At 46.3% G+C, this 27162-nt stretch overlaps 1 protein-coding gene across 6 annotated transcripts in view; it reads right to left on the bottom strand.

The window, feature by feature from the left end:
• The window catches only part of RPH3A (rabphilin 3A), a 159581-nt gene that overhangs the window by 14913 nt on the left and 117506 nt on the right, over positions 1–27162 (bottom strand). For all 6 annotated transcript variants that reach the window (XM_029057760.2, XM_029057759.2, XM_029057757.2 and 3 more), the window contains 6 exons: positions 25108–25191; positions 18184–18420; positions 13554–13633; positions 7097–7171; positions 4735–4844; positions 3493–3619 (listed from right to left, as the gene is read on the bottom strand). In XM_029057760.2, coding sequence (XP_028913593.1) covers positions 3493–3619; positions 4735–4844; positions 7097–7171; positions 13554–13633; positions 18184–18420; positions 25108–25191 — 713 coding nt within the window. The remainder of the gene's footprint in view (positions 1–3492; positions 3620–4734; positions 4845–7096; positions 7172–13553; positions 13634–18183; positions 18421–25107; positions 25192–27162) is intronic.

The following is a 27162-nucleotide window of genomic DNA, read 5'->3' as shown; positions in this document are numbered from 1 at the left end:
TAGCCCAGCCCTGGAAGAGCCACCTTTATACACACACAGCTGGCCAGGCATGTCAGTAGAAGTATCGATATTATTAAGCACTTACTATGTACAGAGTACTGTACTAAATACTGGGAAAAAAATGCACAGTGGGAAGTTATCCAGAGAGAGCTTTTAGCCCCAGGATCTGGGCTGCTGTTGGCTTCTGTCCAGGTTGACGTTAGGGAGTTAATTCTAAACCTCTTCCAGAATTGCTCGGCTTGGGGTTGTGGTTTATTAAATAACTTAAGTTTCACAAAGTGATTGCTTTTCCCTAAGCACAAAGGGCTCCAGTTGGAAAGTAACTTTTGCCTCAATATGTGCCTTCCTCAGAGAATAAAATAAAATGAAAAGCAGGTGTGAAACCAGCAATTATCTTGCAAAAATACATGTAAGAACATATAATTCCCTTGACTTTCGGTAATTATTTGTTTTGAGGTCTATGGCATTTGGTGTTATTTTTCCCTGCAATTTTCCTTGTTTTGTCTGCTTCCGTTGGCCTGTGTTATAAAAATATTATGCCACGCACATAAATAATCCATCTTGAGCAGACCATCTGGTAGGAGGAGGCTGTGGCCCATCCTTCCTCTTTGCAGGCTTCCCAACGAGGAGACAGTGAGCGGCCGAGTGGGAAAGGTTGGAAGAGTATGGGCAGGAGCAAGGAGCTGGTCCTTTGGAGGAGGGAATCTTGGATCACAGCCTATTGGTTGTCCTTCCCCCTTAGACTGTGAGCCCCATGTGGGACAGGGACTGTATCCGATCTGACCATAGTGTATCTGGCCCGTTGTTTAGCATAGTGTTTGGGGCATGGTAAATGCTTAACAAATGCTACAATTATTATTATTTTTATGATTGTTGTTATGTAGCCAATTTTCCTGCTTCTACCATAGCGAGCAACTACCCATCCTAAACAGGTGGCCCTCTTGATTTCTCTTCCCTTGAAACTGCCCCATACTGTTTTCTTCCCAGGAGGGGTTTAGCCAAATGAAGAGAAAAAACTCACTGGCTGAGAAGCAGTGCCTAGCTCCCAAGCATGCTTAAGAACACATTGATTTTCCCCAAATTCCAGCCCTGGATTTCACCTTGAGTTGGGCTGATTGATTGGCTGATCATCTTCTCCCTGCAACTAGCCCAGCCCCGGAAGCCAGGGATCAGGGCGGAGGGGCCCTGATGCCCTCCCTTCTCATATCCACCAAACTAACTCTCTTCCTCTCTTCAAAGCCCTACTGAGAGCTCACCTCCTCCAGGATGCCTTCCCAGACTGAGCCCTCCCTTTCCCTCTGCTCTCCTCCCCTCTCCATTGCCCCTACTCCCCCCCTGCTCTACCCCTTCCCCTCCCCATAGTACTTGTATATATATTTATACATAGTTATTGCTTTATTTATTTTATTAATGATTTGCATTTATCTATGGTTCTAGTTATCTATTCTGATGGTAGTGATGCCTGTCTGCTTATACCTGTCTATTTGTTTTGTTTTGCTGTCTGTTTCCCCCCTTCTAGACTTTGAGCCCATTGTTGGGTAGGGATCGTCTCTATCTGTTGCCCAATTGTACTTTCCAAGTGCTTAGTACAGTGCTCTGCACACAGTAAGCGCTCAGTAAATACGATTGAATGAATGAATGAAAAGGAGCCCATTATTAAGACAAAATGGTGCAATGTTGAGCTGTGGTTCATTTTCATTAGGGTAACAGGTGGATGGCCAGAGGATCTGGGCAGGCTCTGTCTCTGTGGGTCAAAGCATGACACCGCGGCCAGCCTGGAACTCCGAGTTCTGTCCCAGGGCCTAGGCGAGCAGATGGTGGGCACTGGGGGACTTCCTGGCAGATCCATCAACAAGGGACTGTCCAGTGGTTAGAGGCAAGCCAGCTGGGGAAGGATCACTGGATACTCCATGCCTCAGGCTCAAAACAGGCCCTGGGATGGATCTGGGAGAAGGGAGACCTGTGGTAGGAACCACTGGGGCTTATTTAGTCATACATTCACCCCCCCTCAACTAGACGGCTAAGATCTTACCAACAGCAGAGTCATCTTTAAAACCAAAGGGCAAATATAAATACATTTACAGAGTTTGGGGCCTGCCAGACCGAAGTTCAAAATTACCTTTTGGCTTCCAAACAATTATTAGCACACTACAGGTTCCCCCAGCCCCAGGGAGGTGCTAACTTCTTTCTGTCTCCAACTTGCAATTCCCAGGACTCAACAAAGGTGGACTTGGTTCACCAAATGACCACCGTTGGATGGGCTCTGCCTCTGCCCGCTTTAGTCTGTTGGTTATTCTCTCAATAACTCTCTGTCTGGTTGGCTGCGTTTGCTCAGGACACTTTTTTTTTTAATGACACTTGCTAAGTGCTTACTGTGTGTTAGACACTGTACTAAGCACTGGGGCAAATACAAGATAATCAGCTTGGACAAAGTCCCTCTTCCCCAAGGAACTCACAATCTTAAACCTCATTTTACAGATGAGGTAACTGAGGCACAGAGAAGTGAACTGCCTGCCCAAAGTCACACAACAGGCAAGTGGAGAAGCTGGGATTAGAATCCAAGTCCTCTCACTCCCAGGTCTGCGCTCTATCCATTAGGCCTCGTTCCTTCTTACACCTGGGGTGAAGAGGACAGCTTCCTCACCATCCTTGACTTTTCACTCTTTCTGGTAGTCCCCCTCCTCCCCTCTTTGCCAGCTCCACTTGGGAGCATTCCCGGCACCACCCTATTCTTCCCACTATTCCCAGTGCTAAAGTGACAGCTTTAGCTGGACAGTGGAGAATGGTACTGGGGGAGGGAGGGAGTGAGAAAGGATGGGTACCCGTCGGGAATAGGGTTCGGAGTGCCCTGATTGCATCCTCTTCTCCCTCATTTTGGGATGTGACAAATGCTCCACATTGCACCCTTACCTCAGAGAGGATTTTTGGGGGGTCTTGATGATCCAGTGGTCTCCACTGCCTGAAATCCCTTAGCTGGTGGCCCAGTCCCCTGGTTGGTTTTGGCTATGCAGATCAGCCCCTTGAGAAGTCTCAGGCAATAGCAAAATAGGTTTTAGTTTGAATATTTCCTTCTCCTCTCTCTTCCGCCATCATCAGGGAAGGGAAGGGAGAAGAAGAGTGCTGAAGAAAGGAGGGGAGAAGGGAGCTGCTCTTACACCTCTCTGTGGTAGCTCTCACTGTGGAGTGGCTGCCGACTCCTGCCATTACTGACTACTTCTGTTGCAGGAGCTCTCACTACAGTTGTAGCTACTTCGGTGCAGTGGAAGCGGGCTGAACACCAGCCCAACAGGGGGATCCGCCATCTTCATGTGGTCCTGCCACAGCTTCAGCTTTGTCTCCTTCCTCTTCCTTTCCCTCCCCTGACCCCTGCCATTTTATCCGGCCATATGGGTGATTCTCCAGCAGCTCAGGTCCCATGGACGAGGGCCTCCATTTAAAAAATTTAAGTTAATCAGTTCAATGGCACCAAGTCTCGAGAATGAGGAAACTCACCGGAATGACTCTCTCCAGACAGATGTTGAAGTTCTTTTTCTGGTTGGGTTTCAGTTTCTTCAAGGAGAATCTTGTTTCACCAATAAATTCATTGTGGCCAAACTTGTCTTCGTCACAGACGGAGATCCTGTGCACAAGAGGAGGCAAACATCTCAGTTGGGGAAAAGGACTGGGGGCTTTCTTAGCTCTTTGCCAAGAGAACAAACTAGTAGAAATTCCCTCTTCGGGATGTCTGGAGACTCTCAGGACATCACATCTGTCTGTTCTCATAGATTCTAAGTCCATGGAGGGACAGGGTCCTTGTTAATTCCCACCTGTGTACTCTTTCCCAACATTTAGTTCAGCTCTGTGCACACAGTAAGCGACTAATAAATACTATTGCTATTACTCTCCCCATCTCTTACACTGTGAATCTCATTGGGGACAGGGACAGTGCCCAGTTTGATTATCTTGTATCCACCCCACACTTGGCTCAGAGCACTGTGGGAGTGAGGAGAGAAGCATATCATATGATAATAATAATAATAATAATAATGGAAACATCATCTCACTAGGGGAACAAAGCTACTCCTTGGGGGTAATGGGGAGGTGCTCTGACTTCGTTAGGCTTGCTGGCTGCCATTGGTTCCCCAGGAATATGAATTAATCATTAAATAGGAGTCCACTGGCCTGAAAGATTTGATGTCACCACTGTCTTCTCTGCCCTCCTCCCTGCCTACCACTCCTATTCTGGAGGAGATGGGGGCAGTGACCAGCTCCATTTTACATTCGGAGTGGGGTGGGGGCGGGGGGAGCTCCCTTCAGGATCTCTGGTATTTATCCTTACAAGCCTCTAGACTGTAAGCTCCCTATGTGCAGGGGACTTGTCTATCAACTCTGCTGCATTATACTCTCCCAAGTGCTTAATATAGTACTCTGCACCTGGTAGACGCTCAGTAAATACCATTGATTGATTGAGCCAGTCACAAGCTATTCATTAAGTCTCCAGTGCCATTGCTGAGGTGCTAAGCATTGTACAAAAGTAAATCCAGAATCCAGGAGCTTACAATCTGTAGGCACTAGCCTTGACAGAGCCTTCTGGGGTCCAGAATCCAAGGATGAGCATTCCTAGGCCTCCATCAAAAGGCCTGATGTTCCCAGTCCCTAATCCCAGCAGATGTGAACACACCTGCTTCCTCCTCTCCTTCCTCTTCCTCCTCCTCCTCCCCTTCCTCCCTCCACGACCTCCTCCACACACCACACCTCAGGGTTTTCCTCTGCATGTCCTCATCGGTGATACCATGATAGACCAAGGTTTCATTCCAGACAGGGTTTCGCGTGTTCCTCAAGGTCTTTGTTCGCAGTTTGTTGGACTGTTAATGATAAAAAAGAAAAACTCAGTCACTGGTATCTGAGATGAGTCCACTTTTCTTAGAACCAACTCTCACAGTTGGTTTCTTTAATGGGTCTGAATGGCTTCTTGATCAGAATCGTTCAAGAGATCCCAGGCTCCTACCTATTGCAGAAGGAGCTATGCTGGCAGCACAGGCACCACACAAATTATTATTACTAACATCTATGAAGAATTTTCAATGTGCCAAGCACTGTGCCAAGCTGAGTGATTTCAAGAAAATCATTTAAGGCTCCTGGGCTGCCCCTCAAGGGGCTCACAATCTAAGCCTGGGAGGACAGAGAGAACAAAAGCCTAGAAGGCAAAGAAAACAAAATACAATTCAACAATAAAAACAATTAACTGTGAAAAAAGGTAGCTGGTGAACTCTACTCTGGAGGTTACAGCCTGCTGGGGCCTCACTGCTCCAGGGAAGAAGTCTTTGCTTATGTTTGAAAAGTTGGAAGGGCAGGTAGGTCTCCCTTGGTGCCAGGAGTGAGGGGAGGAAAGACTGTCCTCTGTCCTCTGGGCTTCTGTCCACCTGGGTGGCATCGGGCCCTGTGGTACTGGGGCAACGTAGCTGAAGAGATGAGAGGGTTGGGAATGCCCAAGTTATTCCAAGAAATTACCTCAAGCAGGGGTTTCAAACATAGCTCTAACTTCACAGGTTTCAGATTTTCACAGCTTCAGCAGAATCTCAGCAGAAGAAAAGAGGAGAGGTTTTTTTTAAGAAATACCTCTCAAATAGGACTAGAGAGGCAGAGATGAAGGACCAAAATCACCTTTTCTTCACCCAAGGAAAGAGAAGGGAGGAAATGTGTGTGTATGTGTATATGTGTGTGTTTATATGTGCGAGCCTTCTGCTTGTCACCCTTTTTCAAGGCAATCTGTATCAGTTAAGCTGTCGCCCCAACCTGACTGCTCTGCCCAACACCATGACTGGTGAGTTTCCATTCCCAATCTAAATTGGAATACCAGTCATTTACACTCTCAGTGATTCGATAAGAGACCAAGTCTGAAAGCCTCAAGGTATAAACGTGGGAGGACCCTGGGCTTCAGGGCGACAAGGGCTCATATGGAAAACTGACTCTCGACTATATTTTGTCTGGATTGCCAGAGATGGAGTTTAGAGACATTTTTCTTTTGCAGTCCCAAAGTAAATGGGAAACCCTCTCTGATCTGGTAAATATTTTTCCCAGCTCTAATTAGAACACAGAGAGCCTTCAAAGCAAATTGATCTTTCAGATGTTTGTGATAATGAGATTGAACATCAGCTGCTTCGAGTGGCATTGGCAATGTCACCTCTGCAGCTCCTCTCCGCTGCCGACTCAATTTCAAGATGACCCGCCTGATGTAATTATTCAGGGCTAGAACAGAATCTGTTACTGCCAGGTGGAAGGGCTGGAAAAGAATTCCATTTCTCTGAGGAGAGAGCACATCATTTCCTACCAAGGTCATTTCTTTTGAATATCCAGAGGTTTGAACCTACTGCCATCCAACACGGGGCCAGTTCCCTGAGCAGCATTGTCGGGGGGAATTACCCACAAGCCTCTTGGGTAATCTGTGGGGTGAGGACATGTTTACCAACCAACCCATTGAAGACAGCCATAAAAATAAGCACTGGCCCATAAGCCCAGGGCTTTAATCAATCAGGCAGGAGGCTCCAAGGAAATTTAGTGAAGTATGCTCTACCTCTCCTTTGGGTTCTCCCTGTGTTTGAGGGGTTCAGTGTTTGCTGTAGGTAGGTAGTCCTGGGGCCCAGAGAGGTGGGGAGCTGCAGGAGGAATATGGGATGTCTAGGAGGGGAGAGGGCTGGCCAAGCGATCGTGAGGGCAGGACTAGTGCCAGCTTTCAGGAGAAACTCCCACTCCGCAGCCTGATGAGCTGCAAGGTGGACTAGCATCACTGTGAGTCAAGGAGAGAGCTGCTTGCACTCCAAGAGTAGGTTGTGCTACCATGCTTCAGGTTATGGCTTTCCAGGTGGCTCTCACATTCATTAGCATCACCCCTCAGTGGGATGGTCAAAACTATACTTGGATTCCCCATCCAGTCGGTGACCCAGACCAGATTGGGCTAGCCTCTGTCCCTGCAGGACAGCTTCCTGTTGAACCTAGCATGGTGATCTCTGGAAATGCAGAAGCTCAGACATGGAGACTCTAAAGCTGCAGCAATTTGATCTGCTGCCCTCATCTCTCTGCTAGGGAGATCTGAACATGATACCCAAGGATACATTACCTTGCTGGCTCCTGGCAAGAGATGCAGCTTCACATAGGGATCAGCCAAACCATTGGAATCCATCGGCTTTAACCCCTGCAAGAAAAAGCCGGCAGAGTACATGAGAACCACTACTCTTCCATTTGGTCTCTCTGGTTGGGATGTAACCTCTTTTTGGGCAGATTCTGTACTGCTATTCTGTACTTCCCAAGTACCTAGTACCTCAGCAAGTGTGTGCTCAAAAAATGTTAGTTACTACTATTACTTCCTGCTTTAGGGAAAGGATGTTTAGCAGAGCTCACTTCAGACAGAAACACAGAGCAATCTCTTCCTGCAGGTCTCCCTGGAGGATACCCCTTTCTCTCCCTGTCCTTCCATCAGCTCCAGATAGAGGGAAGGATGGACACAGATTTGGCCTAGCTGAACTGGGAGAACCCCATGTCTCCCCATCCCCCCAAACCTGCTCCAGGAAGGAGCTCTGAGCCTGCCTAGGTGCTGTGGCTGAGGGGAGTTGGGACAGGGCCGGGCAAGCTGCAAGCTGCCCCTTAGGCTGTGAGCCCCAGTTGGACAGGGACTGTGTCCAATCTGCTTTTATTATATGCTAATGCTTAATATAGAGCTTGGGAAATAGTAAGTGCTTAAGAAATAACATTATGAGAAGCAGTGTGGCTTAGTGGAAAGATCACAGGCCTGAGAGTCAGAAGGACTTGGGTTCTGATCCCAGCTCTACCACATGTCTGCTGTGAAAGCTCACCTCCTCCAGGAGGCCTTCCCAGACTAAGCCCCATTTTCCTCTGCTCCTCCTCCCCTCCCCATCACCCCCAACCCCTCCCCTCCTCTACTCCACTCCCTGCCCCACAGTACTTGCGTATATATGCACATATTTATTATTCTATTTATTTTATTAATGATGTGCATATACCTATAATTATATACGTTTATATTGATGCTATTGATGCCTGTTTACTTGCTTTGTTCTCTTGTCTGTCTCCCCCCTTCTAGACTGTGAGCCCGTGGTTGGGTAGGAATTGTCTCTGTTTGTTGCCAAATTGTACTTTCCAAGCACTTAGTACAGGGTTTTGCACACAGTAAGCACTCAATAAATATGATTGAATGAATGAAGTCACTTAACTTCTCTGTGCCTCAGTTACCTCATCTGTGAAATGAAGATCAAGACTGTGAGCCCCATGTGGCAGCGACTGTGTCCAACCTGATTACCTTGTAACTACCCTCGTGCTTAGAACAGTGCTGGGCACATAGTAAGAGCTCAACAAATATCACAATTCTTCTTCTTATTATTAATAATGATAATAAGGACCTGGGTTCTAATCATAACTCTGCCACTTGTATGCTGTGTCACCTTGGGCAAGTCACTTGTTTTCTCTGTGCCTCACTTACCTCTTCTGTAAAATGAAGATTAAGATTGAGCCCCATATGGGAAATGGACTGTGTCCAACCTGATTAGCTTGTATCTACTGCAGTGCTTAGTACAGTGTCTGGCACATAGTACGCACTTAACAAATACCATTAATAGGCACAGGGCTAGCCACACAGAGCTTGGATGATGGCGAATAAGGAAAACTCCCCTCCCCTCCCCTCCCCAGAGGATATGGGCCGGCTCTAGGTTGCAGCAGACTGGCCGGGATCGTTCCCAGCTGTTGACCTGTCCTAGAGAGCAGGGTTTCTGGACTGTGCTGCAGGGGAAGGGGAGGGCATTAGCCTTTCTCAAGTGGCATGTGTTTTTGAAAACATTTTAAAGACACGATAAAATAAAACCTCAGACAACACTGCATCTCAGCTCAAAACTGGGAGTTAATCCCTGACGATGGATCAGGATGGCTCACTGCCATCATGAAAGGAATAGCTCTCTTCAAGGAAAAGTTTGGTAAGGAAAGAGGCAGTGGAAGTTGGAGGCCCTAGGTGCTAACCTCAGTTCTGCCACTTGTCTGCTATGTGAGCTGGGGCAAGTCACTTAACTTCTATGTGCCTCTGTTACCTCCCTTGTAAAATGGGGATTAAGACTGTGAGTCCCACAGGGGACAGGGACTCTAGACTGTAAATTAGTGGTGGGCAGGGAATGTGTCTGTTTACTGTTGTATTGTACTCTCCCAAGAGCTTAGTATTGTGCTTTGCAATAATAATAATAATAATAATGATGTTGGTATTTGTTAAATGCTTACTACATGCCAAGCACTGTTCTAAGCACTGGGGTGGATACAAGGTAATCAGGTCGTCTCACGTGGGACTCACAGTCTTAATCCCCATTTTACAGATGAGGGAACTGAGGCACAGAGAAATTAAGTGATTTGCCCAAAGTCACACAACTGACAAGTGGTGGAGCCGGGATTAGGACCCACGACCTCTGACTCCCAAACCTGGGCTTTTTCCACTAAGCCACATTGCTTCTCTGTAAGCACTCAATAAATAGGATTGAATGAATGAAGGAATGAACATGGACTGTGTCCAACCTGATTCCTGATTAGCTTTTATCTAACTCAGAGCTTAGTAGAGTGCCTGGCACATAGTAAGCACTGAACAAACACCATTAAAAAAAACAACATAAAAAACACAAGTGCCAAGGGCTGAAAACATTAAGCATAACAATATAAGAGACAGCCTTTTTGTGTGCACACTGAGGCCGAGATTTGGGTCCTGCATTGGCCTTCCCAGCCAGCACAGTCAGACGTGCATTTTAGCATCAGTGGGGTCTTCGAAGGACAACTTTATATACCATCATTTAGGTTTCTACATTTTCTAGCAATCCACAAATCCTTTTAATGCAGCTAAACATTTTTCTGTAATTCTGTCTCCCCACTAGGTCCTCCACCCCCAGGGATGCTCACCTCACCTCCACAATCTAGGAATGCCCTATGGAGATCATGCAACCCAGCCACCATTTCTTCTATTGATCCCTTTTGTCCCCTCAGTGGAAAGGTAGGGAGCTGGGTAACATAGGGGGCTCTGGGACAAGAAGACCTGAAACAGGCACTCCCTACCCCAAAAGCAAATGCCGGGGTAGCCTTTGCCCTTTAGGGATCAATCAATCAGTGGTATTTACTGAATGTTTACTTTTGTGCAGAGCACTGTACTAAATGCTAAATAACAGTTGGTAGACATGCTCTATAGACTCTGAGCACGCTGAGGCCAGCGAATGTTTCTGTTATATTGTACTCTCCCAAGTGCTTAGTACGGTGCTCTGCACACAGTAAGCACTCAATAAATACAATTGACTGCCTGACTTCACAGGGAGCTCATAGTCTAGAGAAGCAGCCTGGCTTAGTGGATAGAGCATAGGCCTGGGAATCAGAAGGAGCTGAATTCTAATCCCAGCTCTGCCACTCATCTACTGTGTGACCTTGGCCAAGTTACTTCATTTTTCTGTACCTCAGTTACCTCATCCATAAATTGGGGATTAAGATTCTGAGTCCTATGTTGGACATGGACTGTATTCAGCCTGATTAGCCTGTATCTACCCAGCATTTAATACTATGGTGGCACACAGGAAGTGCTTAACAAATACCATTAGGGGAAAAAAAAGGCCAGCAGAGTCTTGAGGGCTTTGGAAATGCTCCTCCTTCCTCTGTCCTTTCTCTCCAACTCTCCCTGCCACGTTGCAGCCCCAGCCAGTGACATCTCTGTTTCCTTTGGGACAGATGGGGAACATATCCTCTGAGCCTGACCACTTCACATTCCCCCCTCAACCCCGGCAGCCAAGGGTACCCTGGAATCCCATCTGGGCTCAGCCCATTTCTCACCACGCTCAGTCTCCTCCTTTTCCCACCTGCAGTCCCTGAAGCCACTGCCAGCAGCTGTTCTGCTTCTCTTGCTACTAACAGCAGCTGTAGGGCAGAGAGACCTCAGCAGAGACAGTCATGAGGCCAATGCTGAGACAGTATCTCGCACAGCCAATCGTGCCCGGGGCAGCAGCTGTGGGCCGCCCCCGGCCACATCCTTAGGGGCTGGCCCTTTGCAAAAACACCCCCCCTAAAAAAAAATCAATGCTTGCTTTGTTGTTTGGCCCCAATTTCCAGCGCAGCCTGGTCCTCGCTGAGCACAGCTTGCAAGGCCGGAATACTGGCAGAATCCTGTGGCCTCTTCATCCACCCCCAAAGTAATTCGTAAACCCCAGCAGAGCAGGCAGGCAGCTCTCTGTGTACACAGGCAGAGCCAGGATGTGACAGCAGGTGAGAAGAGGATCAGTGAGGGAAATGCAAATCAGTTTCCCAGGGGAAGTCTGGACTTGGAAATTCCCTTAGGGAAGTGGTTCTTTGCTCCTCACCCCTGCTGCCACCTGCTCCCTCCACCCCATATTGTCCTGGGAACAAAAACTGTGTCATAAAGCCCAAAGCCATTAGTTGCTTTTGGCACCCTGGTGGGACCCCTCTAGTTGTTGTGGGCAGGAAATGTGCGCGTTTATTGATCTAGTATACTCTCCCAAGCACTCAGTACAGTGCTCTGCATACATTAAGTGCTCCAAAAATATGATTTGAATTGAATGAATAAACTGTTGCCACTGTTCTCTCTGGAATCACTAGCTCACCACCCAAACAAGCTAGGCTTTCCATTGCGTATAGCATACTTTTTGCACTCCAGATTTAGAAGTTTCTTCTTGTAAATGTTTGCTGCCTCTCTCCAGCTTCCTCTTCCTCCTTGGCCAATCCCCTGTCCTCTCCAAACTAGAGTAAAAAGTCCAGTTTCTCTGGGTTGGGGGATCCAAGGGACCAGGGGACCTCCAGGCTGCCCCCCCCCCCCATGACAGTCATAATGCTGGAAAGCCCACACTTCCCTTCTTGACTATAAGCTCGTTGTAGGTAGGGAACGTGACTACCAATTCTGTTCTATTGCACTCTTCTAAATGCTTAATATAGTGCTCTGAACATAATAAGCACTCAATAAATGTGATTGATTGATTGACAGGTGTCCTGGTCCACTAACTTCTATGTTTCCTTTGGGAATGGTGCAGGGGATTAAGAAGGGATGTTTGGCAACTGATGGTGCTAAAAGCCAGATCCCTGGGAATGGTTTATTCTCTGTCAAGCCTAGGGTCCCTCCATGACCTGAACCCAGAAGAGATCCCCAAGGGAGGGGGCTGCAACACTGCAGCAACACAACAAGGTAGTTGATGCCGAGGAAGGACTCGAGGACAAGGTTGCCAACCAAAGAAGTGCATTTGCTCCTACTCTCAGACAAAAACAAAGAGTAAAACCTTGGGGACTCTTCTTATCAGATTCAAACAAATGGATCTCCAGATCCAATCAGGGTAATTCCACGTCTCCCTTAACAAGCCCACTGAGACCAATTGGGAAGGAGAGAATCAGCTTTCAAAAATTTTCCTTCCTAGCCCCTCAGAACTCCAGACCAAGTACTCCTGCTCATGGTGGGGGAATCAAAGACTCTGTGATCATCAAAGCTCTGCTTCCAGGAGAGAAGCAGCATGGCCTAATGGAAAGAGCCCAGGCCTGAGAGTAGGTGGCTCTAAGTTCTAATCCCGGCTCTGCCACTTATCTGTTGTGTGACCTTGTGCAGATCATTTAACTTCTTTCTGCCTCCATTTCCTCTCCTGTAAAATGGGGATGAAATACCTCTTCTTCCTTTTTCTTAGAATGTGAGCCCCATTAAGGAGAAGGACTGTATCTGACCTGACTACTTTGTATCTAGTACAGTGCTTGGCACATAATAAGTGCCTAACAAATATCATCATTATTATTTATTATTATCACCATCATTAGATGGCTGGAAATAATCTATCCTAGAAGGTAATTAGACTGTGAGCCCCCCAAGGGACAGGGACCATGTCTATTTCCCACTTGTGTATTCTCTCCCAGAACTTAGTAGAGTGTTCTGCACAAAGTAAAGCACTTAATAAATACTATTACTATGTAAGCTCAGTTTGAGAAGGGAATGGGTCTGCTTAGTGTTATTTTGTACCCTCCCAACTGCTTAGTACAGTACTCTGCATAGAGTAAGTGCTCAATAAATATGATTGAATGAATACTAATGATTAGAGATTGTCTGGAGGGCCCTTTAACTCTCTTCCAATAGGATTCAGGTCTGCTCAGTCCAAACTTGCCTCCTGTTAGAGTTAGGTCACCAGGACCCCAGAGGCAAACCCCCGAGAGAGCATCGTGGCCAACTCAGAGTTAAACGACCATGTCTGAGGCAGGGCAGCCATTAAACACCTCCTTGCCGAGCAACCCCCAGGGAAATAGACAACAAAGATTCAATTTGGTCATGCCTTGCTCCACGCATATGAATCCCATCATCTCAGTGAATTTCTATCAGATGGGAAATGACAAGTCAGATAATAGGGCTGGCTTCCCTTTCCCCCTCATCTATAAACTGCAGGCCTGCTCCGTGTCCCTAGGTGAACCTGATGAGAGAGATAGCTTTGTCATCTTGGCTGCTCCAGAGAAAACCCATGTTGATGCCTCAGATGCCCACCCTGTGCTATAAACTGCAGCTGGTGGAGACCACTTACCTTGGCCTTGATGATGGTGCACTGCAGGGAGCTGTTATCCTGGTCATAGAGAAGGCTGAATTCCAGGGCTCCCAGAGTAGCTAATAGGGGCAAGAGATGATTATTAAAAGAAAGTAAACAACACATAGCTGGAAAAACCCTGCCCGGCCCCAGACTAAGCTTAGGGCCCATACTTGATGGCAGAAACCTAGTTTTTACTAGTGCCTGGGGTTAGGGAAGTGGGAGAGCAGTCATAGAGCTGAATATAGTCACACCAAGACTTCAGTCCCCAGGACTTTTAAGTCCCCAGGACTTTTAAGTCCCCAGGATTTATTCCCAATCTCAAAAGCTCATCACCATTTTATTAATAAATATTTTGCAATTCACAAATCCCCCTGCTGAATCATCTTGCAATGTGGTTTTATCCAAAGGATGACAAACCTCCCAGCCCCACACTTTCCCACTCCAACACCCCAGTGAAAGAGCCTTAGACATGTTTTTGATCACGTATTGCCACTTGACAGAGCTATGCTCAGGGGCTCAGTAGATTGTTTAAGCCCCATCCCAGAGAGGCAAATTTGGGTGAGAAAAGGAGGCATTTTTGAGGGAAAAATCTCTAAAAACTGTTCCTTTCAATAATACAAAGCACCAGTCTATTTTTGCCATGATAGTGCCCTACAAATTATTCAAGCTCGTTGCAACAAAATAGACAAAGTGGCAGGATCCCTTTATGATTGTGGTGAGGTGGTTGAGAATGCAAAACAGCATTTAACTGCAAGTGATGGAAGGAAAAGGTAGCGTAGAGATCAATATAAAAATGACTAAAGATAAAATTCATAGAGAAAGATGTTTAAGATATGGGAATCACTAGACTTTAATAATAATAATAATAATAATAGTAATAATTATGCTATTTGTTAAGTGCTTACTATGTGCAGAGCACTGTTCTAAGCACTGGGGTAGATACAGAGTAATCAGGTTGTCCCACGTGAGGCTCACAGTTAATCCCCATTTTACAGATGAGGTAACTGAGGCATAGAGAAGTTAAGTGACTTGCTCACAGTCACACAGCTGACAAGTGGCATAGCCGGGATTCAAACCCATGACCTCTGACTCCCAAGCCTGGGCTCTTTCCACTGAGCCACACTGCTTCTCTAAAGATCTTTGAGGAAAGGGTCTACTACCTCTATTGCATTATACACTTCCAAACGCTTGGTACAGTGTTCTGCACATACTAAGTGCTCAATAAATATTATTGCTTGATCGATCAGTGCACTGACTGGTCTCCCTGCTTCCCAATTTCTGTGTTCGAGTTCTCACTCTATGTTGCTGCTCAGATTATTTATTGCCATTGTTCTTGTCTGTCCGTCTCCCCCGATTAGACTGTAAGCCCGTCAAACGGCAGGGACTGTCTCTATCTGTTGCTGACTTGTTCATTCCAAGCACTTAGTACAGTGCTCTGCACATAGTAAGTGCTCAATAAATACTATTGAATGAATGAATAAACTGTCCTGGCTGCCAAGGCCACAGAAGTCACAAAGCTCAAAGGTCACCAGATCCCAGCACAGTTCCTTCCAAGAATGAGTCTTTGAACCAAGGAAGGTTTCTGTCTCTTTTGTGGTCTTTTTTTTCTGGTATTTGTTAAAAGCTTACTGTGTCCCAGGCACTTTCTTAAGCACTGGGGAAGATAGAAACTAATCGGGTTGAACACAGTCCATATCCCACATGGGGCTCAATCCCCATTTTACAGATGAGAGAACTGAGGTACAGAGAAGTTAAGTGACTTGCCCAAGTTCACACAGTGGACAAGGGGTAGAACTGGGATTAAAACCCGGCTCCCTCTGACTCTCAGGCTGGTGCTGTGTTCACTATTCATTCATTCAATAGTATTTATTGAGCGCTTACTATGTGCAGAGCACTGTACTAAGCGCTTGGGATGAACAAGTCGGCAACAGATAGAGACGGTCCCTGCCGTTTGACGGGCTTACAGTCTAATCGGGGGAGACGGACAGACGAGAACAATGGCAATAAATAGAGTCAAGGGGAAGAACATCTCGTAAAAACAATGGCAACTAAATAGAATCGAGGTGATGTACAATTCATTAACAAAATAAATAGGGTAACGAAAATATATACAGTTGAGCGGGCGAGTACAGTGCTGTGGGGATGGGAAGGGAGAGGTGGAGGAGCAGAGGGAAAAGAGGAAAAAGAGGGTTAAGCTGCGGAGAGGTAAAGGGGGGATGGCAGAGGGAGTAGAGGGAGAAGAGGAGCTCAGTCTGGGAACGCCTCTTGGAGGAGGTGAGTTTTAAGTAGGGTTTTGAAGAGGGAAAGAGAATCAGTTTGGCGGAGGTGAGGAGGGAGGGCGTTCCGGGACCGCGGGAGGACGTGACCCAGGGGTCGACGGCGGGATAGGCGAGACCGAGGGACGGCGAGGAGGTGGGCGGCAGAGGAGCGGAGCGTGCGGGGTGGGCGGTAGAAAGAGAGAAGGGAGGAGAGGTAGGAAGGGGCAAGGTGATGGAGAGCCTTGAAGCCTAGAGTGAGGAGTTTTTGTTTGGAGCGGAGGTCGATAGGCAACCACTGGAGTTGTTTAAGAAGGGGAGTGACATGCCCAGATCGTTTCTGCGGGAAGATGAGCCGGGCAGCGGAGTGAAGAATAGACCGGAGCGGAGCGAGAGAGGAGGAAGGGAGGTCAGAGAGAAGGCTGACACAGTAGTCTAGCCGGGATATAACGAGAGCCCGTAACAGTAAGGTAGCCGTTTGGGTGGAGAGGAAAGGGTGGATCTTGGTGATATTGTAGAGGTGAAACTGGTAGGTCTCGGTAACGGATAGGATGTGTGGGGTGAACGAGAGAGACGAGTCAAGGATGACACCGAGATTGCGGGCTAGGCAGCTATTAGGGGCAATGTTATAGGGATGCACAGATTAAGCATGGATTTAGTAACCCAGCTCCAGTTCTTGCCAGCTGTGTGACCTTGAGCAAGTCACCTAACTTCTCTGGGCCACAGTTTCCTCATCTGTAAAATTGGGATGAAATACCTGCTCTCCCTCCCGCCAAGTCCATGATCCCCATTTGGGGCAGAAACTGTGTCTCATGTGATTGTCTTGTATCTACCCCAGTAATAATTGTGGCTTTTAGTAAAGATTTTGGTATTTATAATAAAATATCCCAGGGCTTAATGTAGTGCTTGACACATAGTAAGCACTTGACAAATACAACAATTACCATGGTGTGGTTGAGACTGTGGGCCTTTTATAATCCTTTCTAGTCACACATCCAGTGGCCAGAAGGCAACTTCATCACCAGAGGTATCTTCTTCTAATGAGAGGTCAAGCTATGTGTGTATTTAAACACACACATACACACACACAAATACACACAAAGCAGCAACCAAATGCACTGACACAAGTCACTGCTTTTGGAGCTTCCCAGCTTCCACTTTTATTAGTGTTCGAGATGCTCCTGCTCTCTAATATCAAATTTGTCCATAGGAAGATTTAATTTTGGAGTCAGAAGGGTAAAGCAGCCTCAGAGTGACTTTCAGTGCTTGTGGATTACAGGGTACCAAGCCCACCCCTCCCCTCTGAAGGCTGGGGTTGAGATAACTCTGACACAGTGAATACCTCTCTCTGCCCTTCAAATGCCCCACCCAGGTACACATGCCTGACTGTTGCAGGTGTTGTTAGAATGGCTGCAGGTTGTAGGCTGGATCCGGTGGAATTCATGTCCGAGGAACCTGCTTTGCTTGGGCCTGAGCAGAACTGGGACGTGGGTTCCAGTGGTTTCCCGTATCTGAACCTCTTACGCCCCTTTCTCCCCTACCCACCCTGGGCCTGGGTTCCCTTCCTGCTGGGTCCGAGGGACTCTGGCTTTCTCTGAATTTCTCTTCTTGAAGTTTGGAGAAAGTTGCACTTAAAGGCTGAATAATCCAGGATGACCAAAACTGGGTTGTGCTTGCAGGTTTATTATTTACACTTGAAGAGAAATGGCATCTTCACTTAGCCCAGTTCCTTCCCTGATTACTTATTTAGCGGGTGTTAAAAGCAGTAACTTTTAATGATCTAGGGAACATGACATGGGCCTCAGTGGACTGACGCTCAGGTCCTTGACCGCAGGCAGGACTAATTCCACCGATTCCCTCCTGGATAACCCAGGGTTGCTGCTAAAGAAAAAACATAGAGCTCCTTACAAGGCACCCCAAACTCTGTGTACATATTGTACACACTCCCTCTCTCTCTCACACACCCTCACAAACACACACACACACACTCCCACACATACCATTTCCCATAAGAAACTGAGTGAATCATGGCATGTGGAATGCATACCTTTATGTCCTTTGGGCCATACTGTGAAGCTTTGCTTTCAACCAACCCAATCTTGGGTTGTCCACTCTGTTCAACATCCTTGAGAACGGTATTCATCTGCCAGGGGTCAGAGTATGGTGACCATCCTCCTGGCCTACCAGGCCCAAGCAGACTGAATCCAGCCTGCTGCTACAATAGCCCCGGGGACCAAACCCAGCAGACCTCGAGGCACGAGGGCAATGACACTGCCTCCTGCATTTTCTGTGAGCACCTCTTTCTGCTATCACATGGCCATCAGTGCCTCTTGCAACCTGATCCAGTCCTAGATGGCACCGGCACTACCTACTTGCTTCGTCAGAGTCGTAGCTGTTGGCCTCCTCTTCCTCCTCATCCGGGGGCAGCGGCTGCTGCCGGACGGGGGCCGCCATGGTGGGAGGAGCTGCCGCTTGGGAGTAGGGTCCTGGCTGGCGGACCATCCTTTCCTCCTTGACCCCAGGCCCGGAGTAGGCTCCTGATCCTCCTGCTCGCTCTCCCCGGGGGGTGGCTGGATAGTCAGTGTCTGCCGGGACTGCATCTGCTGGGGCTGAGGAATAAAGTGGAACATGATGTTATGGACTGTGGTGACGGGAGGGCAGAGGAGGAAATAGATGAGAAACAGAAAGTGGTCTAAATGTTGAGGAAGAATGGAGGACTTCCAGGTGCTTCTCTTTTACCTAAGAACACTAGATAGCTGGCCTCTGTTAGAAAGTGATTTCCCGTAGTATGAACCAGGCTCAGAAAGGCTGCCCCAGAGATGAATACAGCAAGTCAAGTGGATCCCTCCCTAAGCCAGTCAAATTACTCCCAACCTCAGGGTAGGGGCTGGAATGCATTTGGTTTCCCGGAGTCCCTGAGGCTGAACCGCCACAGGGAGGAGAGTCCTCGGGGAGCCCCGCAATCTGAGCTAGGCCATCCCCAAACCTCATGGTTTCAGTGGAAAGCAGGTCAGTCTTGAGTTCGATCAGCCATCAAATCAACTACATTTACCTCCCTCTTGGGCCATTCCAGGGAGTTTTCTATCACCTCATTATCAAGGCCAGTCCAGTGGTGGCCAAGTTCTGACTGGGGGGGGCCCAGAGGGTCTGCTCCCACTGACATACCTCTGCATCAAATCCATTTGACCCACCATGTTGTCCCTTGGTTGATCAGTAAGAGGCAAGAAGCCTAAACCTAGAGTTAAATCACTACTAGTAGTAGTCATTTATTCATTCAATAGTATTTATTGAGTGCTTACTATGTGCAGAGCACTGTACTAAGCGCTTGGAATGTACAAATTGGTAACAGATAGAGACAATCCCTGCCCTTTGACCGGCTTACAGTCTAATCGGGGGAGACAGACAAAAACAATAGCAATAAATAGAATCGAGGGGATGAACATCTCATTAAAACAATAGCAAATAAATAGTCAATTGTATTTACTGAGCACTTACTGTGTTCAGAGCTCTGTACTAAGCACCTGGGAGAGTACAATATAAAAATATAACGGATGCATTCCCTGCCCAAAATGAGTTTACGGTCTAGAGAGGAAGACAGACATTAATATAAATAAATAAAATCACAAATATGTACATATGCGCTACGGGGCCGGGATGGCATGGCTTAGTGGAAAGACCACGGGCTTGTAAGTCATAGGACATGGGTTCTAATCCCAGCTCCTCCACTTGTCTGCTGTGTGATCTTGGGCAAGCTGCTTAACTTCTCTGACTCAGTTACCTCATCTGTAAAATGGGGATTAAAACTGTGAGCCTCCCATGGGACAACTTGATTACCTTATATCTATCCTCACACTTAGAACAGTGCTTGGCACATAGTAAGCACTTAACAAATAACATTATTATTATTATTGGGATGAATAAAGGGAGCAAGTCCAGGCAGTGCAGAAGGGAGTGGGGGAAGAGAAAAGGAGGGTTTAGTCAGGGAAGACTTCTTGGAGGAGATGTGCCTTTAGTAGTTTATTAGTAATAATAGTTGTAATAATAATAGTAATAATTCATATTAAGTGCTTACTGCAGAACATTGCTCTAGGCACTCACGCACCTGTTCCAGTTTGGTGCCAACCTGGAGATACTTGTAAATTCTCTGGGGAGAGTTTCAGGGTTTGCATAATGAAACCGCACCAAGCACAGTCTCTCTGGCAACTGTTGTCGTGACTAGAACAATATGCCAAAATTGGGAACCGCCAAAGCATCGCAACTTTTCTTGTTGCTCCAAGACTGTTGCCAGAGCCAAGTCTAGTGCTCAGAACAGTGCTTGACACATAGAAAGCTCTTAACAAATACCCTAAAAATAGATCAACTTTTCACCAGTGCTACGTGTTGAGAACCAGCAGAGATCTTGGCTGTGAATAGCAAACCAGGGACTGAGAAGAAAGAAAAAGCCAGACCCACCTTGCTCCATCCCAGGGGGCAGAACAGAAGCAGCACTAGCAATATTTATGCCTCTACAAAATGCAGAATTTTGGGAAGGCTGCAACCTTGGTGGTAACTGTGGATATGACTTGGAGACAAAGCCACGAGGAGTTGGTAACTTTGCTCTTCTAGCCACAGATCCCTATGGTTTTTACTTTATTTTTGTATTTATCCTCACCTTTGTCTTCTACATTGTTTTTGTGTTCTTATTGTTTTATCTTTCCTTATGTTTCTGTTGCCAGTGCCCTTTCCACCTCTGTTCTCAGACTATGAGCCCCTTGAGGTCGAGGAACCCTGTCTAATTCTCTTTCATGAATTCTTTCCCATTGCTTAGTTCTCCTTAATAAATACTCCTATTAAAACAGAAATAGGGAGCCAGGCTTCCCAAGGCTCTGCACTCTTTGCCAAGCCTGTTAGTTTTTCTGAAACAGATCTAAAGGGGCATGTCATCACTTATGGCAGGACCCTAAGTTGGAGCTCTATCTGCCACTGTTATATACATGGGTCAGTAAAGTGGCAACTGCTAACAGCAAGGCTGAGGTATTAAAGCAAATCTGGAGCAGTAAAACAAATTGTGCCTCCATTTCCTCATCTGCATAATGGGGATTCAATAACTTTTCTTCCCCCTACTTAGGCAATAATCCCATGTAGGACAGCAACTATATCTGGCCTGATTAACTTGCATCTACTCTAACACTTTAGAACAGTGCTTGACACATAGCAAGTGCTTAACAAATATAAAAAAAAATCCAGGGCCGAACTGGCACTTGGGGATGGGTACGAAAAGGTACCGTTTTCCTTTTCTGGTAGGTGTGTCTTTGGCAGGGGCACAGAACTGAACTACATGGGGGAACAAACCTGCTGGGAAAACAAACACCATTTGCCAATTTGGCAGAAACAAAAAAGAAAACAGCAGGAGATACTCCAACTACACAATTACACAAAGGCAGGGGGAGACTGGATCTGCCCGCCATCATGAACCCACCTCCCATCCCCCATTCTCTGTCCTGCTGAAACACCAATTGAATGCTCCTTTTGGGCAGGGAACATGTCTACCACCTCTGTCATACGTTAATCTCCAAAGCACTTAGTACATTGCTCTGCACACAGTAAATAAACACCACTGATTATTGATTGAGAACAGCGGTTGGGGGGAGCCATGCCTAAACCCGATGCAGAACTACAGCAGCTCAGAGCATGAAGTTCCTATACCAGGGCTCATCGAACACAGAAGACAAGAGGAAAGCTGCCTTAATTCAATTTGACCTTGAATTATGCTCTCGTCCCCCAAACTGAGACCGCTTTCCCCTTTCGTTAAACATATTCTTCTCAGTTTCAGATGGACTGCAGTCAGAGGGCTAGCTCCGCAATTCCTGGAACAGGAGGCTGGATTCTATTTTGGAACAATGACATCCCTCAGGCCAATCTCAGATGGGTGACCCCTGCCCTACCACTAAGGCACTATGGGAAAATTCTCGGTGCTTGACCAGACTCAGTGGAAGAGACTCCCAGCTTGAATTCTGGCTTTAGAAGTGTGAACATTCCAGGCTCACCACGATCCTGGCAGTAGCCCCACAAGATCTCTCTCTCATAGGACTCTCACAACATCAGTTCGCATCCCAGGGCTGAAGATGCTGCTGAGCCCAAGTAGACAGATCCTCTTTCAGAAAAGACTAGATAAGGCCGAGACCAAGCTACCTACCCCAACATCCAAAGGATCTGGAGATGGCTGAGTTTAGGGAGGACTCCAGGGACTGAGAGAGCTAGAGACCCAGGCTAGGCTAAAGGATGAAATAATCCACTCAACTGATTTGGCAATAAAGACTAAAAAAGGAGGAACCATCCAGAGGCAGGGGCATCTGAATTGTCCTAAGGCAGCGATAAGAACAAACAGATGCTCTGGCAGAGGAGGAGAAGGAGAGTAATCTGACTGTGGGTCAGGAAACTTGCCAGCTGGTCCTGGCCTACCTCCACCTGGGGCACCTACAGGCCAACAAGATAGAAATTTTATGGTTTAAAGTAGGGATGGGTGAAACAGCCACTTGCTTCAGAGCTTGTAAGTCACCCAGAGCAGGTCACTTGGAGATCTCCCTCCACTCTCCGACCTGGGGATGTTTGCTCTTTTACCTTTCTTCAGGTACCACTCATGGTAATATCAACATCCACTTCTAACCACATACAATTCACCTTCAAAAATCATTTTTATTCTGTTAGACTGTAAATTTCCTCTAGACTGTAAACTCGTTATGGGCAGGGAAAGTGTCGGCTAATTCTGTTGTATTGTGCTCTCCCAAGTGCTTAATATAATGTTATGCACATAGTGGGGCACTCAATAAAGACACTCAATAAAGATAGCATGGAACCATCATGGATTCCAAGTTAGTGCCTCTCTCTCTCTCACACACACACATGCATAAGAATACTGGGCCTTGGGCCTCCCGAGGAAACACCTAAAACAGATTCTCCAGACAGAGCAAGATGTCTTGGGGGTCTAATCTAGGCATCCAACAAACACAGAGTTATAGTGTCCAAGGATCATCGGGATGCGTTGATGACAAAGAGAGGGGGTGTAGTAATGAAGAGACTCGATAACAGGGAGGTTTGCTGAGCATTGGAAAGATGAGAAGAAAAGGAATCAAGTGATCCAATCTGACCCATCAGTATCAAAACTGAAAGAAAAGACAATCTGTCCTTGAAAATTAAATGGTCAAATTGAAAGGAAACATTCTTTTTATTCATTCATTCAATCGTATTTATTGAGGGCTTACTGTATGCAGAGCACTGTACTAAGCATTTGAGAGAGTAAAATACATTACTCCATCTTTCCCCTCTTCCTTTTCCTTCCCAAGTTGATGAATTGGATGTTATCGAATTGTAAGTGCTTAGTACAGTGCTCTGCACATAGTAAGTGCTCAATAAATACTATTGAATGAATTAGATATGGATCACAGGTGCCATTGGAGGCGATTGTCTCCATTGTTGGGAGCTGGAATCCGAGCCTTGCTCATCTCTGATCTCTGACAAAATCAGAGCATTTCCAAAATGGTGGCATTTTTTCTGCTAGTTCTTTGAAGCTTACTGTCCCCACCCCTGTTAAAATCCTTGTCCCCTTTTCACTCACAATGAAAAGTTGTAACCTGTGATATGGACCATTTTCACCTCATTATTTTTGAGGATGAACAAATCATTTTCTGCTCATCTGACAAAAACCTTTTTCACTTCTTTAGTTCATATCTTGATCTTGGAAGTTAAGCAAGTTTGACACCCATTAAACAGTGTCACTGTCATAAGTTTAAGGTACGGAGGTGATCTGTCATCCCATTTCTGGTGGCCAGTGGAATAAAGTGGGGCCACATAATAGGTCCAGTTTTACCACACAAGGTGCTATCTTCCAATAAAAAGGACTTCTGACCACTGGCTTCAAGGCACTCAATCAGCTCACTCTCCACTTTTTATCTTTGCCCCTCTCCCACTGCATTCCAGCACACAAACCTTACTCCTCTCAAGCCAGCTCACTCACTGTGCCTCATTTTTGCCTTCCTCAGCACCAACTTCTTGCTCACAGCTTGGCTCCTATTTATAATTTCCTCCTCCTTCACATCTGGCAGACGACTGCTCTCTCAATCTTCAAAGTCCTTCTGGGATCATATCTTCTTCAGTGGGACTTCCCAGATTAATGTCTCAACTCCCAACCCTATTTCACCCCCTACTGCTACTTCAGCACAATCATTCATTCTTTCAATCGCATTCATTGAGGGCTTACTGTGTGCAGAGCACTGTACAATACAACAATAAGCAGAAACATTCATTGCTCATGATGAGCCCATTTCACCTAAGCTCTTGGGAAATTCACCTCTCCCAGGCCCGCACCTACCCTTTCCCGCTCTGGAGCACTTAAATACGTATCTTTAAACTCTGCTGTTTCCTTCTACTTGTAACTTATTTTGGTATGTCTCTTCGCTAGATTGTAAAATGCTTCATTCATTCATTCCATCATATTTATTGAGTGCTTATTGTACTAAGTGCTTTGAAGAGTACAATATAACAATAAACAGATACATTTCCTGTCCACAGTGAGCTCACAGACTAGAGGAACTTGAGATCCTTGAGATGGGGGTTTGTGCGTACCAACTCTATTGTACTACACTCTCCCAAGTGCTTTAGTAGAGTGTGCTGCACAGAGGAAGTGATCATAAATTCTGTATGTGTTTGAGAAGCAGCATGGCACAGTGGATAGAGCACGGGACTGGGAGACAGAAGGTCATGGGTTTTAATCCCGGTTCCTCCACGTATCTGCTGTGTGACCTTGGGCAAGTCACTTCACTTCCTCTGTGCCTCAGTTCCCTCATCTGTAAAATAGGGATTAAGACTGTGAGCCTCGCCTGGGACAGGGACTCTGTCTAACCTGATTTGCTTGTATCCACCCCAGTGCTTAGTACATAGCTTGGCACATGGTAGGCATCCCTGCTCTGCCACTTATCAGCTGTGTGACTCTGGGCAAGTCACTTCACTTTTCGGTGCCTCAGTTACCTCATCTGAAAATGGGGATTAACTGTGAGCCTCACATGGGACAACCTGATTACCCTGAATCTCACCAGCGCTTAAAACAGTGTTCTGCACATAGTAAGCGCTTAACAAATACCAACATTATTATCTAACAAATACCACAATTATTATTATAAGTATTATTTATAAAAATAAAATATTTACAAAAATACCTCAACCTCATGGACCAAGACACTGACACACCCAGATTTGGGTTAGGAAGTTGGTCTGATTTCTTTCTAAAGAAACAGGGCCCAATTCCAAAACCACAACCGTACCTTGCTGCACAGGCTGGACCATGGCACCTTGGCTTGATGCCGGAGGAGGCCTGGAAGCCTGGACTGAATTGGCACGTCTCAAACCTAGAAGGAAGAAAGGGGAAAATGCGAAATGAAGGGCCCTGGTGAGACCTTTGGCTTACTACAGTTTCAAATGTCAATATGCTGATACGGAGACGCAGAGGTCAGTGTATCCTTAGAGATAAAAGGCAGCTGATAGTGCCTGAGGAGGGGTGTAGGGTAGGAATCCGGGTGGAGAGAATGAGAAGCAACTGTTTAGGACTAACCCCAGACATAATGCTCAGAGGATTTTGAAACAGACTGTCAGGGGTATTTATTGGGCTCTTACTGTGTTCAGATCACTAAGCGCTTTGAAGAGTACAGTGATCCAACGGGATCTTTAGAGATTAGAGTCCATGTTCAATACAGAGGATTAGATGCAGATTAGATTAGGGATTAGAACCAGAGACAGGGACCTTGTTTAAAATGACTCTGCCAGTGAATGCCTGATAAGGGAGTCATATGCCCATTATCCTCTATCTCTGTGTATTCTTTCCCAGCACTTAGTCCAGGGCTTTGCACACAGTAGGCCCTTAATAAATACCTTGAGGAAGATGAATACTACTTCCAGCATTACTACAACTATTACAACAACATGGGTTTTCCTTAAAGTCATCTCACCTCATCTCTTTCTGACCACATTACAAAAGGAAGGAGAGAAGCAGGAGCCCTAAAGCCAGAAGCCAATTAGGGTAGGATGTGAAAGGAGCTCTGATCTGACACCTCTCTTTATTTTATTCCTTTAATAAGTAATAAGAATAAACAATAGCACTTACTATATGCCACGCACTGTACTAGGCACTGGGGTAGATCCAAGATAATCAAGTTGGACAGAGTTTGTTTTCCACATAAGGCTCACAGATTTAATCCCCATTTTACGGAGAAGGTTACTGAGGCCCAGAGAAATTAATAACTTGCCCAAGGACACGCAACAGACAAGAGGCAAGCAGTTTAGAACCACCACCTCTTTTGATGGGCATAGGGGAAAAGGTAAGGAAACAATCCATAAGTCACCACAGGGGCTGAAGCTGCATGGCCTAGTGGAAAGAGCATAAGCCTGGGCATCTGAGGATCCGGATTCTAATCTTGGCTCTGCCAAGTGCTTGCTGAGTGACCTCGGGCAAGTCATCGTGCCTCAGTTCTCTCAAACGTAAAATGAGGATTTAATAAGTGTTCTCCCTCCTACGTAGACTGTGAACTCCATGCAGGATGGGGATTGTGTCCAACCTAATTTGTACCTACCCCAGTGCTTAATAAATGCCATAAAAATGGGGAGGGGGGTAAGGTCATCCTTCATCCCCATGAAGGTTTGACTAAAAATTTACGAGTCATCAGAGACATACAAATTGATGATCCAACAATTATAAAATATAGGAATGAATTCTTTCCAAGACAAATGTCAGGCCCTTTGTATGGGATGAGACACTCCTTCCTGTAGTTACTTTGTGCATTGGATCAATAACTTGTTCCCCTGGGTGCGGAAATATGGCTAACCCTCCAACATGCTTAACGTATATCCCCGGTGGAGGTGACCGCCGGCAAGGTTTCAGCTCTAGTATATGTGAATAAATGGTTGTATTGCTTCATTGCTGCTACCGATGCACTTGTAGGCTGGCAGGATCTTCCCTTAGTAACCCAGGGATTATTACATAGATAACAGACCTGCACAATCATTTAATATGAACAGAATGTTCAAGAGTCATAACTCATCCACAGCCCCTTCAAATGTTTTTAGCCACAGGATTGTTCCATTTCATTATAAATGGCTTACAATGCACGATTCCTACTTCTATAGTAAAACAAGTCAATCCCAAAACTCTTCCTTATTAAAACCACATTTTCTCCAAGAGGTCTTCCCCAATTAGGTCTTCCCTGATTAAGCCCTCCGTTCCTCTTCTCCCATTCCCTTCTGCATCACCCTGACTTGCTCCCTTTATGCATCCTCCCTCCCAGCCCCCACACTTTTGTACATATCTGTAATTTATGTATTTACAT

Source organism: Ornithorhynchus anatinus, chromosome 2, assembly GCF_004115215.2.
Source record: "Ornithorhynchus anatinus isolate Pmale09 chromosome 2, mOrnAna1.pri.v4, whole genome shotgun sequence".
Taxonomy (NCBI): Eukaryota; Metazoa; Chordata; class Mammalia; order Monotremata; family Ornithorhynchidae; genus Ornithorhynchus; species Ornithorhynchus anatinus.
The sequence above is the reverse complement of the archived record's forward strand: the minus strand, read 5'-3'. Positions and strand labels throughout refer to the sequence as shown.